This window comes from Staurois parvus, unplaced genomic scaffold (assembly GCF_062004578.1).
Source record: "Staurois parvus isolate SC_StPar_1 unplaced genomic scaffold, SC_StPar_1.0 ptg000191l, whole genome shotgun sequence".
Lineage (NCBI taxonomy): Eukaryota > Metazoa > Chordata > Amphibia > Anura > Ranidae > Staurois > Staurois parvus.
This window is the reverse complement of record NW_028317987.1, coordinates 228,274-243,572: the sequence shown is the minus strand read 5'-3', so window position 1 is coordinate 243,572 and position 15,299 is coordinate 228,274. Positions and strand designations below refer to the sequence as shown.

At 51.1% G+C, this 15,299-nt stretch overlaps 1 protein-coding gene across 1 annotated transcript in view; it reads right to left on the bottom strand.

The window, feature by feature from the left end:
* The window catches only part of LOC149461816 (EMILIN-1-like), an 88,890-nt gene that overhangs the window by 61,915 nt on the left and 11,676 nt on the right, over positions 1 to 15,299 (bottom strand). Inside the window, exon 2 of the mRNA XM_089677621.1 lies at positions 7,938 to 8,063. Within this exon, the coding sequence (XP_089533747.1) occupies positions 7,938 to 8,063 (126 nt within the window). The remainder of the gene's footprint in view (positions 1 to 7,937; positions 8,064 to 15,299) is intronic.

Genomic DNA, 15,299 nt, shown 5'->3' with positions numbered 1-15,299 from the left:
ATGTGATCTGTGGGGGGTCCATAGTGGGATGGGATGTTCTTAGGGTGATCCCATCTACAGTGTGTGATCTGTGGGGGGTCCATAGTGGGATGGGATGTTGTTAGGGTGATCCCATCTACAATGTGTGATCTGTGGGGTGTCCATAGTGGGACGAGATGTTCTTAGGGTGATCCCATCTACAATGTGTGATCTGTGGGGGTCCATAGTGGGATGGGATGTTCTTAGGGTGATCCCATCTACAGTGTGTGATCTGTGGGGGGTCCATAGTGGGTAGAGATGTTCTTAGGATGATCCCATCTACAATGTGTGATCTGTGGGGGGTCCATAGTGGGACGAGATGTTCTTAGGGTGATCCCATCTACAGTGTGTGATCTGTGGGGGGTCCATAGTGGGACAAGATGTTCTTAGGGTGATCCCATCTACAATGTGTGATCTGTGGGGGGTCCATAGTGGGACAAGATGTTCTTAGGGTGATCCCATCTGCAATGTGTGATCTGTGGGGTGTCCATAGTGGGTAGAGATGTTCTTAGGGTGATCCCATCTACAATGTGTGATCTGTGGGGGGTCCATAGTGGGACGGGATGTTCTTAGGGTGATCCCATCTACAATGTGTGATCTGTGGGGTGTCCATAGTGGGACGAGATGTTCTTAGGGTGATCCCATCTACAATGTGTGATCTGTGGGGGGTCCATAGTGGGTAGAGATGTTCTTAGGGTGATCCCATCTACAATGTGTGATCTGTGGGGGGTCCATAGTGGGACAAGATGTTCTTAGGGTGATCCCATCTACAATGTGTGATCTGTGGGGGGTCCATAGTGGGACAAGATGTTGTTAGGGTGATCCCATCTACAGTATGTGATCTGTGGGGGGTCCATAGTGGGATGGGATGTTCTTAGGGTGATCCCATCTACAGTGTGTGATCTGTGGGGGGTCCATAGTGGGACGAGATGTTCTTAGGGTGATCCCATCTACAGTGTGTGATCTGTGGGGGGTCCATAGTGGGACAAGATGTTCTTAGGGTGATCCCATCTACAATGTGTGATCTGTGGGGTGTCCATAGTGGGACGAGATGTTCTTAGGGTGATCCCATCTACAGTGTGTGATCTGTGGGGTGTCCATAGTGGGACGAGATGTTCTTAGGGTGATCCCATCTACAGTGTGTGATCTGTGGGGGGTCCATAGTGGGACAAGATGTTCTTAGGGTGATCCCATCTACAATGTGTGATCTGTGGGGGGTCCATAGTGGGACAAGATGTTCTTAGGGTGATCCCATCTGCAATGTGTGATCTGTGGGGTGTCCATAGTGGGTAGAGATGTTCTTAGGGTTATCCCATCTACAATGTGTGATCTGTGGGGTGTCCATAGTGGGATGGGATGTTCTTAGGGTGAGCCCATCTACAGTGTGTGATCTGTGGGGGTCCATAGTGGGATGGTATGTTCTTAGGGTGAGCCCATCTACCGTGTGTGATCTGTGGGGTGTCCATAGTGGGACAAGATGTTCTTAGGGTGATCCCATCTACAGTGTGTGATCTGTGGGGTGTCCATAGTGGGACGAGATGTTCTTATGGTGATCCCATCTACAGTGTGTGATCTGTGGGGGGTTCATAGTGGGACGAGATGTTCTTAAGGTGAGCCCATCTACAGTGTGTGATCTGTGGGGTGTCCATAGTGGGACGGGATGTTCTTAGGGTGATCTCATCTACAGTGTGTGATCTGTGGGGGGTTCATAGTGGGATGGGATGTTCTTAGGGTGATCCCATCTACAATGTATGATCTGTGGGGGTCCATAGTGGGACGAGATGTTCTTAGGGTGATCCCATCTAAAATGTATGATCTGTGGGGGTCCATAGTGGGACGAGATGTTCTTATGGTGATCCCATCTACAATGTGTGATCTGTGGGGGGTCCATAGTGAGAAAAGATGTTCTTAGGGTGATCCCATCTATAGTGTGTGATCTGTGGGGGGTCCATAATGGGATGGGATGTTCTCAGGGTGATCCCATCTACAGTGTTTTATCTGTGGGGGTCCATAGTGGGACAAGATGTTCTTAGGGTGATCCCATCTACAATGTGTGATCTGTGGGGGTCCATAGTGGGATGGGATGTTCTTAGGGTGATCCCATCTACAATGTGTGATCTGTGGGGTGTCCATAGTGGGATGGGATGTTCTTAGGGTGATCCCATCTACAGTGTTTTATCTGCGGGGTTCCATAGTGGGATGGGATGTTCTTAGGGTGATCCCATCTACAATGTGTGATCTGTGGGGGTCCATAGTGGGATGGGATGTTCTTAGGGTGATCCCATCTACAGTGTGTGATCTGTGGGGTGTCCATAGTGAGAAAAGATGTTCTCAGGGTGATCCCATCTACAATGTGTGATCTGTGGGGGGTCCATAGTGGGATGGGATGTTCTTAGGGTGATCCCATCTACAATGTGTGATCTGTGGGGTGTCCATAGTAGGATGGGATGTCCTTAGGGTGATCCCTTCTAAAGTGTGTGATCTGTGGGGGGTCCATAGTGGGACAAGATGTTCTTAGGGTGATCCCATCTACAGTGTGTGATCTGTGGGGTGTCCATAGTGGGACGGGATGTGCTTAGGGTGATCCCATCTACAATGTGTGATCTGTGGGGTGTCCATAGTGGGACGAGATGTTCTTAGGGTGATCCCATCTACAGTGTGTGATCTGTGGGGGTCCATAGTGGGACGAGATGTTCTTAGGGTGATCCCATCTACAGTGTGTGATCTGTGGGGGTCCATAGTGGGACGAGATGTTCTTAGGGTGATCCCATCTACAATGTGTGATCTGTGGGGGGTCCATAGTGGGACGGGATGTTCTTAGGGTGATCCCATCTACAGTGTGTGATCTGTGGGGGGTCCATAGTGGGACGGGATGTTCTTAGGGTGATCCCATCTACAGTGTGTGATCTGTGGGGTGTCCATAGTGGGATGGGATGTTCTTAGGGTAATCCCATCTACAATGTGTGATCTGTGGGGGGTCCATAGTGGGATGGGATGTTCTCAGGGTGATCCCATCTACAATGTGTGATCTGTGGGGGTCCATAGTGGGACAAGATGTTCTTAGGGTGATCCCATCTACAGTGTGTGATCTGTGGGGGGTCCATAGTGGGATGGGATGTTCTCAGGGTGATCCCATCTACAATGTGTGATCTGTGGGTTGTCCATAGTGGGATGGGATGTTCTTAGGGTAATCCCATCTACAATGTGTGATCTGTGGGGGGTCCATAGTGGGATGGGATGTTCTCAGGGTGATCCCATCTACAATGTGTGATCTGTGGGGGTCCATAGTGGGACAAGATGTTCTTAGGGTGATCCCATCTACAGTGTGTGATCTGTGGGGGGTCCATAGTGGGATGGGATGTTCTCAGGGTGATCCCATCTACAATGTGTGATCTGTGGGGGTCCATAGTGGGACGAGATGTTCTTAGGGTGATCCCATCTACAGTGTGTGATCTGTGGGGGGTCCATAGTGGGATGGGATGTTCTTAGGGTGATCCCATCTACAGTGTGTGATCTGTGGGGGTCCATAGTGGGATGGGATGTTCTTAGGGTGATCCCATCTACAGTGTGTGATCTGTGGGGTGTCCATAGTGGGACGAGATGTTCTTAGGGTGATCCCATCTACAGTGTGTGATCTGTGGGGTGTCCATAGTGGGATGGGATGTTCTTAGGGTGATCCCATCTACAATGTGTGATCTGTGGGGTGTCCATAGTGGGTAGAGATGTTCTTAGGGTGATCCCATCTACAATGTGTGATCTGTGGGGTGTCCATAGTGGGATGGGATGTTCTTAGGGTGATCCCATCTACAGTGTTTTATCTGCGGGGGTCCATAGTGGGATGGGATGTTCTTAGGGTGATCCCATCTACAATGTGTGATCTGTGGGGGTCCATAGTGGGATGGGATGTTCTTAGGGTGATCCCATCTACAGTGTGTGATCTGTGGGGTGTCCATAGTGAGAAAAGATGTTCTCAGGGTGATCCCATCTACAATGTGTGATCTGTGGGGGGTCCATAGTGGGACGAGATGTTCTTAGGGTGATCCCATCTACAATGTGTGATCTGTGGGGGGTCCATAGTGGGACGAGATGTTCTTAGGGTGATCCCATCTACAGTGTGTGATCTGTGGGGGTCCATAGTGGGACAAGATGTTCTTAGGGTGATCCCATCTACAATGTGTGATCTGTGGGGGGTCCATAGTAGGATGGGATGTCCTTAGGGTGATCCCTTCTAAAGTGTGTGATCTGTGGGGGGTCCATAGTGGGACAAGATGTTCTCAGGGTGATCCCATCTACAGTGTGTGATCTGTGGGGGGTCCATAGTGGGACGAGATGTTCTTAGGGTGATCCCATCTACAATGTGTGATCTGTGGGGTGTCCATAGTGGGACGAGATGTTCTTAGGGTGATCCCATCTACAATGTGTGATCTGTGGGGGGTCCATAGTGGGACGGGATGTTCTTAGGGTGATCCCATCTACAGTGTGTGATCTGTGGGGTGTCCATAGTGGGATGGGATGTTCTTAGGGTGATCCCATCTACAGTGTGTGATCTGTGGGGTGTCCATAGTGGGATGGGATGTTCTTAGGGTCATCCCATCTACAGTGTGTGATCTGTGGGGGGTCCATAGTGGGACGAGATGTTCTCAGGGTGATCCCATCTACAGTGTGTGATCTGTGGGGGGTCCATAGTGGGACGAGATGTTCTTAGGGTGATCCCATCTACAGTGTGTGATCTGTGGGGTGTCCATAGTGGGACGAGATGTTCTTAGGGTGATCCCATCTACAGTGTGTGATCTGTGGGGGTCCATAGTGGGACGAGATGTTCTTAGGGTGATCCCATCTACAATGTGTGATCTGTGGGGGGTCCATAGTGGGACGGGATGTTCTTAGGGTGATCCCATCTACAGTGTGTGATCTGTGGGGTGTCCATAGTGGGATGGGATGTTCTTAGGGTGATCCCATCTACAGTGTGTGATCTGTGGGGGGTCCATAGTGGGTAGAGATGTTCTTAGGGTGATCCCATCTACAGTGTGTGATCTGTGGGGGGTCCATAGTGGGATGGGATGTTGTTAGGGTGATCCCATCTACAGTGTGTGATCTGTGGGGGGTCCATAGTGGGATGGGATGTTGTTAGGGTGATCCCATCTACAGTGTGTGATCTGTGGGGGGTCCATAGTGGGATGAGATGTTCTTAGGGTGATCCCATCTACAGTGTGTGATCTGTGGGTTGTCCATAGTGGGATGGGATGTTCTTAGGGTGATCCCATCTACAGTGTTTTATCTGTGGGGGTCCATAGTGGGATGGGATGTTCTTAGGGTGATCCCATCTACAATGTGTGATCTGTGGGGTGTCCATAGTGGGACGGGATGTTCTTAGGGTGATCCCATCTACAGTGTGTGATCTGTGGGGTGTCCATAGTGGGATGGGATGTTCTTAGGGTGATCCCATCTACAGTGTGTGATCTGTGGGGTGTCCATAGTGGGATGGGATGTTCTTAGGGTGATCCCATCTACAGTGTGTGATCTGTGGGGGGTCCATAGTAGGACGAGATGTTGTTAGCGTGATCCCATCTACAGTGTGTGATCTGTGGGGGGTCCATAGTGGGTAGAGATGTTCTTAGGGTGATCCCATCTACACTGTGTGATCTGTGGGGTGTCCATAGTGAGAAAAGATGTTCTCAGGGTGATCCTATCTACAGTGTGTGATCTGTGGGGTGTCCATAGTGGGATGAGATGTTCTTAGGGTGATCCCATCTACAGTGTGTGATCTGTGGGGGTCCATAGTGGGATGAGATGTTCTTAGGGTGATCCCATCTACAGTGTGTGATCTGTGGGGGTCCATAGTGAGACGAGATGTTCTTAGGGTTATCCCATCTACAATGTGTGATCTGTGGGGGGTCCATAGTAGGATGGGATGTCCTTAGGGTGATCCCATCTACAATGTGTGATCTGTGGGGGGTCCATAATAGGATGGGATGTCCTTAGGGTGATCCCTTCTAGAGTGTGTGATCTGTGGGGTGTCCACCATATAAAGGGCCTGTCCCAATGGCATCACCAACCCAACAGTAAATCAGTCCTATCCCAGACTCATACAGGCCCCATCAAATAAAGGGTCCATCCCAATAACACCACCAACCCAACAGTAAGCCAGACCTACCCCAGTGTCATACAGACCCCACCATATAGAGGGCCCATCCCAAAGACACCACCAACCCAACTATAGACCTAGCCTGTCCCAATGACACCACCAACCCAACTATAAACCAGGACATCACAGTCATACAGACCCCACCATATAGAGGGCCCATCCCAAAGACACCACCAACCCAACTATAGACCTAGCCTGTCCCAATGACACCACATACCCAACAATAGACCTAGCCTGTCCCATTGACACCACCAACCCAACTATAGACCTAGCCTGTCCCAATGACACCACCAACCCAACTATAGACCTAGCCTGTCCCAATAACACCACCAACCCAACTATAGACCTAGCCTGTCCCATTGACACCACCAACCCAACTATAGACCTAGCCTTTCCCAATGACACCACCAACCCAACTATAGACCTAGCCTGTTCCAATAACACCACCAACCCAACTATAGACCTAGCCTGTCCCATTGACACCACCAACCCAACTTTAGACCTAGGCTTTCCCAATGACACCACCAACCCAACCATAGACTTAGCCTGTCCCAATGACACCACCAACCCAACTATAGACCTAGGCTTTCCCAATGACACCACCAACCCAACTATAGATCTAGCCTGTCCCAATTACACCACCAACCCAACTATAGACCTAGCCTGTCCCAATGACACCACCAACCCAACTATAGACCTAGCCTGTCCCAATGACACCACCAACCCAACTATAGACCTAGGCTTTCCCAATGACACCACCAACCCAACTATAGACCTAGTCTGTCCCAAGGACACCACCAACCCAACTATAGATCTAGCCTGTCCCAATGACACCACCAACCCAACTATAGACCTAGCCTGTCCCAATGACACCACCAACCCAACTATAGACCTAGCCTGTCCCAATGACACCACCAACCCAACTATAGACCTAGGCTTTCCCAATGACACCACCAACCCAACTATAGACCTAGTCTGTCCCAAGGACACCACCAACCCAACTATAGACCTAGGCTTTCCCAATGACACCATCAACCCAACTATAGACCTAGCCTGTCCCAATGACACCACCAACCCAACTATAGATCTAGCCTGTCCCAATTACACCACCAACCCAACTATAGACCTAGCCTGTCCCAATGACACCACCAACCCAACTATAGACCTAGCCTGTCCCAATGACACCACCAACCCAACTATAGACCTAGGCTTTCCCAATGACACCACCAATCCAACTATAGACCTAGGCTTTCCCAATGACACCACCAACCCAACTATAGACCTAGTCTGTCCCAAGGACACCACCAACCCAACTATAGACCTAGCCTGTCCCAATGACACCACCAACCCAACTATAGACCTAGCCTGTCCCAATGACACCACCAACCCAACTATAGACCTAGGCTTTCCCAATGACACCACCAACCCAACTATAGACCTAGTCTGTCCCGATGACACCACCAACCCAACTATAGACCTAGGCTTTCCCAATGACACCACCAACCCAACTATAGACTTAGCCTGTCCCAATGACACCACCAACCCAACTATAGACCTAGGCTTTCCCAATGACACCACCAACCCAACTATACACCTGGACCATCCCAGTGTCACACAGAGCCCACCAGTAAGAACAGTTCAGCTATGGGATACCACCTATAATAACAACATCAAATATAAATACAACAGAAAGGACTGGGAGCTTTTCTTACATTCCCAATAAAAATGCAGATTTCTGACCCTCAGAGCTCACAATCTAGAGTATGATACTCACATGACAGTGCGCGGACATTGTAGCTGCCCCCACACACACGGCTGGTACTCCGGCTTCACGTATGTCTCAACGCCATCTTCTACTATACAGGTGACGGTCCGGGTCATGATGTACGCACACCAGTTCCTGGAGGAGACACAAACAGGTGACACCATAACCAAAGCGTAATAATATAGAGGAGACGCTAGGAGATGACATCACTAGGTGATGACATCATGACTGAGGCGTAATAATATAGAGGAGACGCTAGGAGATGACATCACTAGGAGATGACATCATGACTGAGGCGTAATAATAGAGGAGACGCTAGGAGATGACATCATGACTGAGGTGTAATAATATAGAGGAGACACTAGAAGATGACATCACTAGGAGATGACATCATGACTGAGGTGTAATAATATAGAGGAGACGCTAGGAGATGACATCATGACTGAGGTGTAATAATATAGAGGAGACGCTAGGAGATGACATCATGACTGAGGTGTAATAATATAGAGGAGACGCTAGGAGATGACATCATGACTGAGGCGTAATAATACAGAGGAGACGCTAGGAGATGACATCATGACTGAGGTGTAATAATATAGAGGAGACGCTAGGAGATGACATCATGACTGAGGCGTAATAATACAGAGGAGATGCTAGGAGATGACATCATGACTGAGGTGTAATAATATAGAGGAGACGCTAGGAGATGACATCATGACTGAGGCGTAATAATATAGAGGAGACGCTAGGAGATGACATCATGACTGAGGCGTAATAATACAGAGGAGACGCTAGGAGATGACATCATGACTGAGGTGTAATAATATAGAGGAGACGCTAGGAGATGACATCATGACTGAGGCGTAATAATACAGAGGAGACGCTAGGAGATGACATCATGACTGAGGTGTAATAATATAGAGGAGACGCTAGGAGATGACATCATGACTGAGGCGTAATAATACAGAGGAGACGCTAGGCGATGACATCATGACTGAGGTGTAATAATATAGAGGAGACGCTAGGAGATGACATCTGACTGAGGCGTAATAATACAGAGGAGATGCTAGGAGATGACATCATGACTGAGGTGTAATAATATAGCGGAGACACTAGGAGATGACATCACTAGGAGATGACATCATGACTGAGGCGTAATAATATAGAGGAGACGCTAGAAGATGACATCATGACTGAGGCGTAATAATATAGAGGAGACGCTAGGAGATGACATCATGACTGAGGCGTAATAATATAGAGGAGACGCTAGGAGATGACATCATGACTGAGGCGTAATAATACAGAGGAGACGCTAGGAGATGACATCATGACTGAGGTGTAATAATATAGAGGAGACGCCAGGAGATGACATCATGACTGAGGCGTAATAATACAGAGGAGACGCTAGGAGATGACATCATGACTGAGGTGTAATAATACAGAGGAGACGCTAGGAGATGACATCATGACTGAGGCGTAATAATACAGAGGAGACGCTAGGAGATGACATCATGACTGAGGTGTAATAATACAGAGGAGACGCTAGGAGATGACATCATGACTGAGGCGTAATAATACAGAGGAGACGCTAGGAGATGACATCATGACTGAGGTGTAATAATACAGAGGAGACGCTAGGAGATGACATCATGACTGAGGCGTGATAATACAGAGGAGACGCTAGGAGATGACATCATGACTGAGGCGTGATAATATAGAGGAGACGCTAGGAGATGACATCATGACTGAGGCGTAATAATACAGAGGAGACGCTAGGAGATGACATCATGACTGAGGCGTAATAATATAGAGGAGACGCTAGGAGATGACATCACTAGGAGATGACATCATGACTGAGGCGTAATAATATTACATAGAGGACTCGGGGAGTAATGGTTGTCAGTGAGCCTCTCTGAGAGACATTGAGGGCCGGATAGGGACAGACAAGGGGCCGGATGTGGCCCCGGGGCTGCAATCTGCTCAAGTCTGATATAAACACTGCACACCTAGATATGGGGGGAGGGGAGGTCTCCAGAGGACACCAGGAGTAGACTAAGGAGGGGAATCCAGATACAGACTAGGGAGGGAATTGGGGACAGACCTAGGAGGTGGACTGGGGGAGGAGCCAGGAATTAGGGAAACACCTGGGAGGAGAAGGAGCCAGAAGGAGAAATTGGCCCCAGAGAACTGGGAGGGCAAAGGGTAGAACTAGATATAGGATACAGGCGGGGCAGAAAAACTAAGGAAAAGACTGGAAAAGTGAGCCAGGAATAGGGGACAGACCTGGGAGGGGGACCACGAATAGACTAGGATGGAGGCAGGGGAATCCCGGGATACTAGGAAGGTGAGCCAGGAATAGGGGACAGACCTGGGAGGGGGACCACGAATAGACTAGGATGGAGGCAGGGGAATCCCGGGAGACTAGGAAGGTGAGCCAGGAATAGGGGACAGACCTGGGAGGGGGACCACGAATAGACTAGGATGGAGGCAGGGGAATCCCGGAAGACTAGGAAGGTGAGCCAGGAATAGGGGACAGACCTGGGAGGGGGACCACGAATAGACTAGGATGGAGGCAGGGGAATCCCGGGAGACTAGGAAGGTGAGCCAGGAATAGGGGACAGGCCTGGGAGGGGGACCACGAATAGACTAGGATGGAGGCAGGGGAATCCCGGGATACTAGGAAGGTGAGCCAGGAATAGGGGACAGACCTGGGAGGGGGACCACGAATAGACTAGGATGGAGGCAGGGGAATCCCGGGATACTAGGAAGGTGAGCCAGGAATAGGGGACAGACCTGGGAGGGGGACCACGAATAGACTAGGATGGAGGCAGGGGAATCCCGGGATACTAGGAAGGTGAGCCAGGAATAGGGGACAGACCTGGGAGGGGGACCACAAATAGACTAGGATGGAGGCAGGGGAATCCCGGGAGACTAGGAAGGTGAGCCAGGAATAGGGGACAGACCTGGGAGGGGGGACCACGAATAGACTAGGATGGAGGCAGGGGAATCCCGGGAGACTAGGAAGGTGAGCCAGGAATAGGGGACAGACCTGGGAGGGGGACCACGAATAGACTAGGATGGAGGCAGGGGAATCCCGGGATACTAGGAAGGTGAGCCAGGAATAGGGGACAGACCTGGGAGGGGGACCACGAATAGACTAGGATGGAGGCAGGGGAATCCCGGGAGACTAGGAAGGTGAGCCAGGAATAGGGGACAGACCTGGGAGGGGGGACCACGAATAGACTAGGATAGAGGCAGGGGAATCCCGGGATACTAGGAAGGTGAGCCAGGAATAGGGGACAGACCTGGGAGGGGGACCACGAATAGACTAGGATGGAGGCAGGGGAATCCCGGGAGACTAGGAAGGTGAGCCAGGAATAGGGGACAGACCTGGGAGGGGGACCACGAATAGACTAGGATGGAGGCAGGGGAATCCCGGGATAATAGGAAGGTGAGCCAGGAATAGGGGACAGACCTGGGAGGGGGACCAGGAATAGACTAGGATGGAGGCAGGGGAATCCCGGGATACTAGGAAGGTGAGCCAGGAATAGGGGACAGGCCTGGGAGGGGGACCACGAATAGACTAGGATGGAGGCAGGGGAATCCCGGAAGACTAGGAAGGTGAGCCAGGAATAGGGGACAGACCTGGGAGGGGGACCACGAATAGACTAGGATGGAGGCAGGGGAATCCCGGAAGACTAGGAAGGTGAGCCAGGAATAGGGGACAGACCTGGGAGGGGGACCACGAATAGACTAGGATGGAGGCAGGGGAATCCCGGGAGACTAGGAAGGTGAGCCAGGAATAGGGGACAGACCTGGGAGGGGGACCACGAATAGACTAGGATGGAGGCAGGGGAATCCCGGGATACTAGGAAGGTGAGCCAGGAATAGGGGACAGACCTGGGAGGGGGACCACGAATAGACTAGGATGGAGGCAGGGGAATCCCGGGATACTAGGAAGGTGACCCTACATGACCCCCCAGGTCTAATGTACTATATGAACTGTGGGGGGACATGACCCTACATGACCCCCCCCCAGGTCTATGGTAGTATATGAACTGTGGGGGACATGACACTACATGACCCTACCTGACCCCCCCCAGGTCTATGGTAGTATATGAACTGTGGGGGGACATGACCCTACATGACCCCCCCAGGTCTATGGTAGTATATGAACTGTGGGGGGGACATAACACTAAATGACCCTACCCCCCCCCCCAGGTCTTTGGTAGTATATGAACTGTGGGGGGGGCATTACCCTACATGACCCCCCCAGGTCTATAGTAGTATATGAACTGTGGGGGGGACATGACCCTACATGACCCCCCCAGGTCTATGGTAGTATATGAACTGTGGGGGGGACATGACCCTACATGACCCCCCCAGGTCTATGGTAGTATATGAACTGTGGGGGGGACATGACCCTACATGACCCCCCCAGGTCTATGGTAGTATATGAACTGTGGGGGGGACATAACACTAAATGACCCTACCCCCCCCCCCCCAGGTCTATGGCAGTATATTAACTGTGGGGGGGCATGACCCTACATGACCCCCCCAGGTCTATGGTAGTATATGACCTGTGGGGGGGACATGACCCTACATGACCCCCCCAGGTCTATGGTAGTATATGAACTGTGGGGGGACATGACCCTACATGACCCCCCCAGGTCTATGGTAGTATATGAACTGTGGGGGGGACATGACCCTACATGACCCCCCCAGGTCTATGGTAGTATATGAACTGTGGGGGAACATGACCCTACATGACCCCCCCCCAGGTCTATGGTAGTATCTGAACTGTGGGGGGGACATGACACTAAATGACCCTACCCCCCCCAGGTCTTTTGTAGTATATGAACTGTGGGGGGACATGACAACTACATGACCCCCCCAGGTCTATGGTAGTATATGAACTGTGGGGGGACATGACCCTACATGACCCCCCAGGTCTATGGTAGTATATGAACTGTGGGGGGACATGACAACTACATGACCCCCCCCCCCCAGGTCTATGGTAGTATATGAACTGTGGGGGGGACATGACCCTACATGACCCCCCAGGTCTATGGTAGTATATGAACTGTGGGGGACATGACCCTACATGACCCCCCCAGGTCTATGGTAGTATATGAACTTTGGGGGGACATGACCCTACATGACCCCCCCAGGTCTATGGTAGTATATGAACTGTGGGGGGGACATGACACTACATGCCCCCCCAGGTCTATGGTAGTATATGAACTGTGGGGGAACATGACCCTACATGACCCCACCCCCCCCAGGTCTATGGTAGTATATGAACTGTGGGGGACATGACCCTACATGACCCCCCCAGGTCTATGGCAGTATATGAACTGTGGGGGACATGACCCTACATGACCCCCCAGGTCTATGGTAGTATATGAACTGTGGGGGGGACATGACACTAAATGACCCTACCCCCCCCCCCCCCCAGGTCTTTTGCAGTATATGAACTATGGGGGGACATGACACTACATGACCCCCCCAGGTCTATGGTAGTATATGAACTGTGGGGGGACATGACAACTACATGACCCCCCCAGGTCTATGGTAGTATATGAACTGTGGGGGGGACATGACCCTACATGACCCCCCAGGTCTATGGTAGTATATGAACTGTGGGGGACATGACCCTACATGACCCCCCCAGGTCTATGGTAGTATATGAACTTTGGGGGGACATGACCCTACATGACCCCCCCAGGTCTATGGTAGTATATGAACTTTGGGGGGACATGACCCTACATGACCCCCCAGGTCTATGGTAGTATATGAACTGTGGGGGACATGACCCTACATGACCCTACATGACCCTACATGACCCCCCAGGTCTATGGTAGTATATGAACTGTGGGGGGACATGACCCTACATGACCCCCCAGGTCTATGGTAGTATATGAACTGTGGGGGACATGACCCTACATGACCCCCCCAGGTCTATGGTAGTATATGAACTTTGGGGGGACATGACCCTACATGACCCCCCAAGGTCTATGGTAGTATATGAACTGTGGGGGACATGACCCTACATGACCCTACATGACCCTACATGACCCCCCAGGTCTATGGTAGTATATGAACTGTGGGGGACATGACCCTACATGACCCTACATGACCCTACATGACCCCCCAAGGTCTATGGTAGTATATGAACTGTGGGGGGGACATGACCCTACATGACCCCCCCAGGTCTATGGTAGTATATGAACTTTGGGGGGACATGACCCTACATGACCCCCCAGGTCTATGGTAGTATATGAACTTTGGGGGGACATGACCCTACATGACCCCCCCAGGTCTATGGTAGTATATGAACTTTGGGGGGAGATGACCCTACATGACCCCCCCAGGTCTAATGTACTATATGAACTGTGGGGGGGACATGACCCTACATGACCCCCCCAGGTCTATGGTAGTATATGAACTGTGGGGGGGACATGACCCTACATGACCCCCCCAGGTCTATGGTAGTATATGAACTGTAGGGGGACATGACCCTACATGACCCCCCCCCAGGTCTATGGTAGTATATGAACTGTGGGGGGACAGGACCCTACATGACCCCCCCAGGTCTATGGTAGTATATGAACTGTGGGGGGGACATATCCCTACATGACCCCCCAGGTCTATGGTAGTATATGAACTGTGGGGGGGACATGACACTAAATGACCCTACCCCCCCCCCCCCAGGTCTTTGGTAGTATATGAACTGTGGGGGAACATGACCCTACATGACCCCCCCCCAGGTCTATGGTAGTATATGAACTGTGGGGGACATGACCCTACATGACCCCCCCAGGTCTATGGTAGTATATGAACTGTGGGGGGGACATGACCCTACATGACCCCCCCAGGTCTATAGTAGTATATGAACTGTGGGGGGGACATGACACTACATGACCCCCCCAGGTCTATGGTAGTATATGAACTGTGGGGGGGACATAACCCTACATGACCCCCCCTGGTCTATGGTAGTGTATGAACTGTGGGGGGGGGGGACATAACCCTACATGACCCCCCAGGTCTTTGGTAGTATATGAACTGTGGGGGAACATGACCCTACATGACCCTACATGACCCCCCCAGGTCTATAGTAGTATATGAACTGTGGGGGACATGACCCTACATGACCCCCCCAGGTCTATGGTAGTATATGAGCTGTGGGGGGACATGACCCTACATGACCCCCCCAGGTCTATGGTAGTATATGAACTGTGGGGGGACATAACCCTACATGACCCCCCCCTAGATCTATGGTAGTATATGAACTGTGGGGGGGACATGACCCTACATGACCCCCCCAGGTCTATGGTAGTATATGAACTGGGGGGGACATGACCCTACATG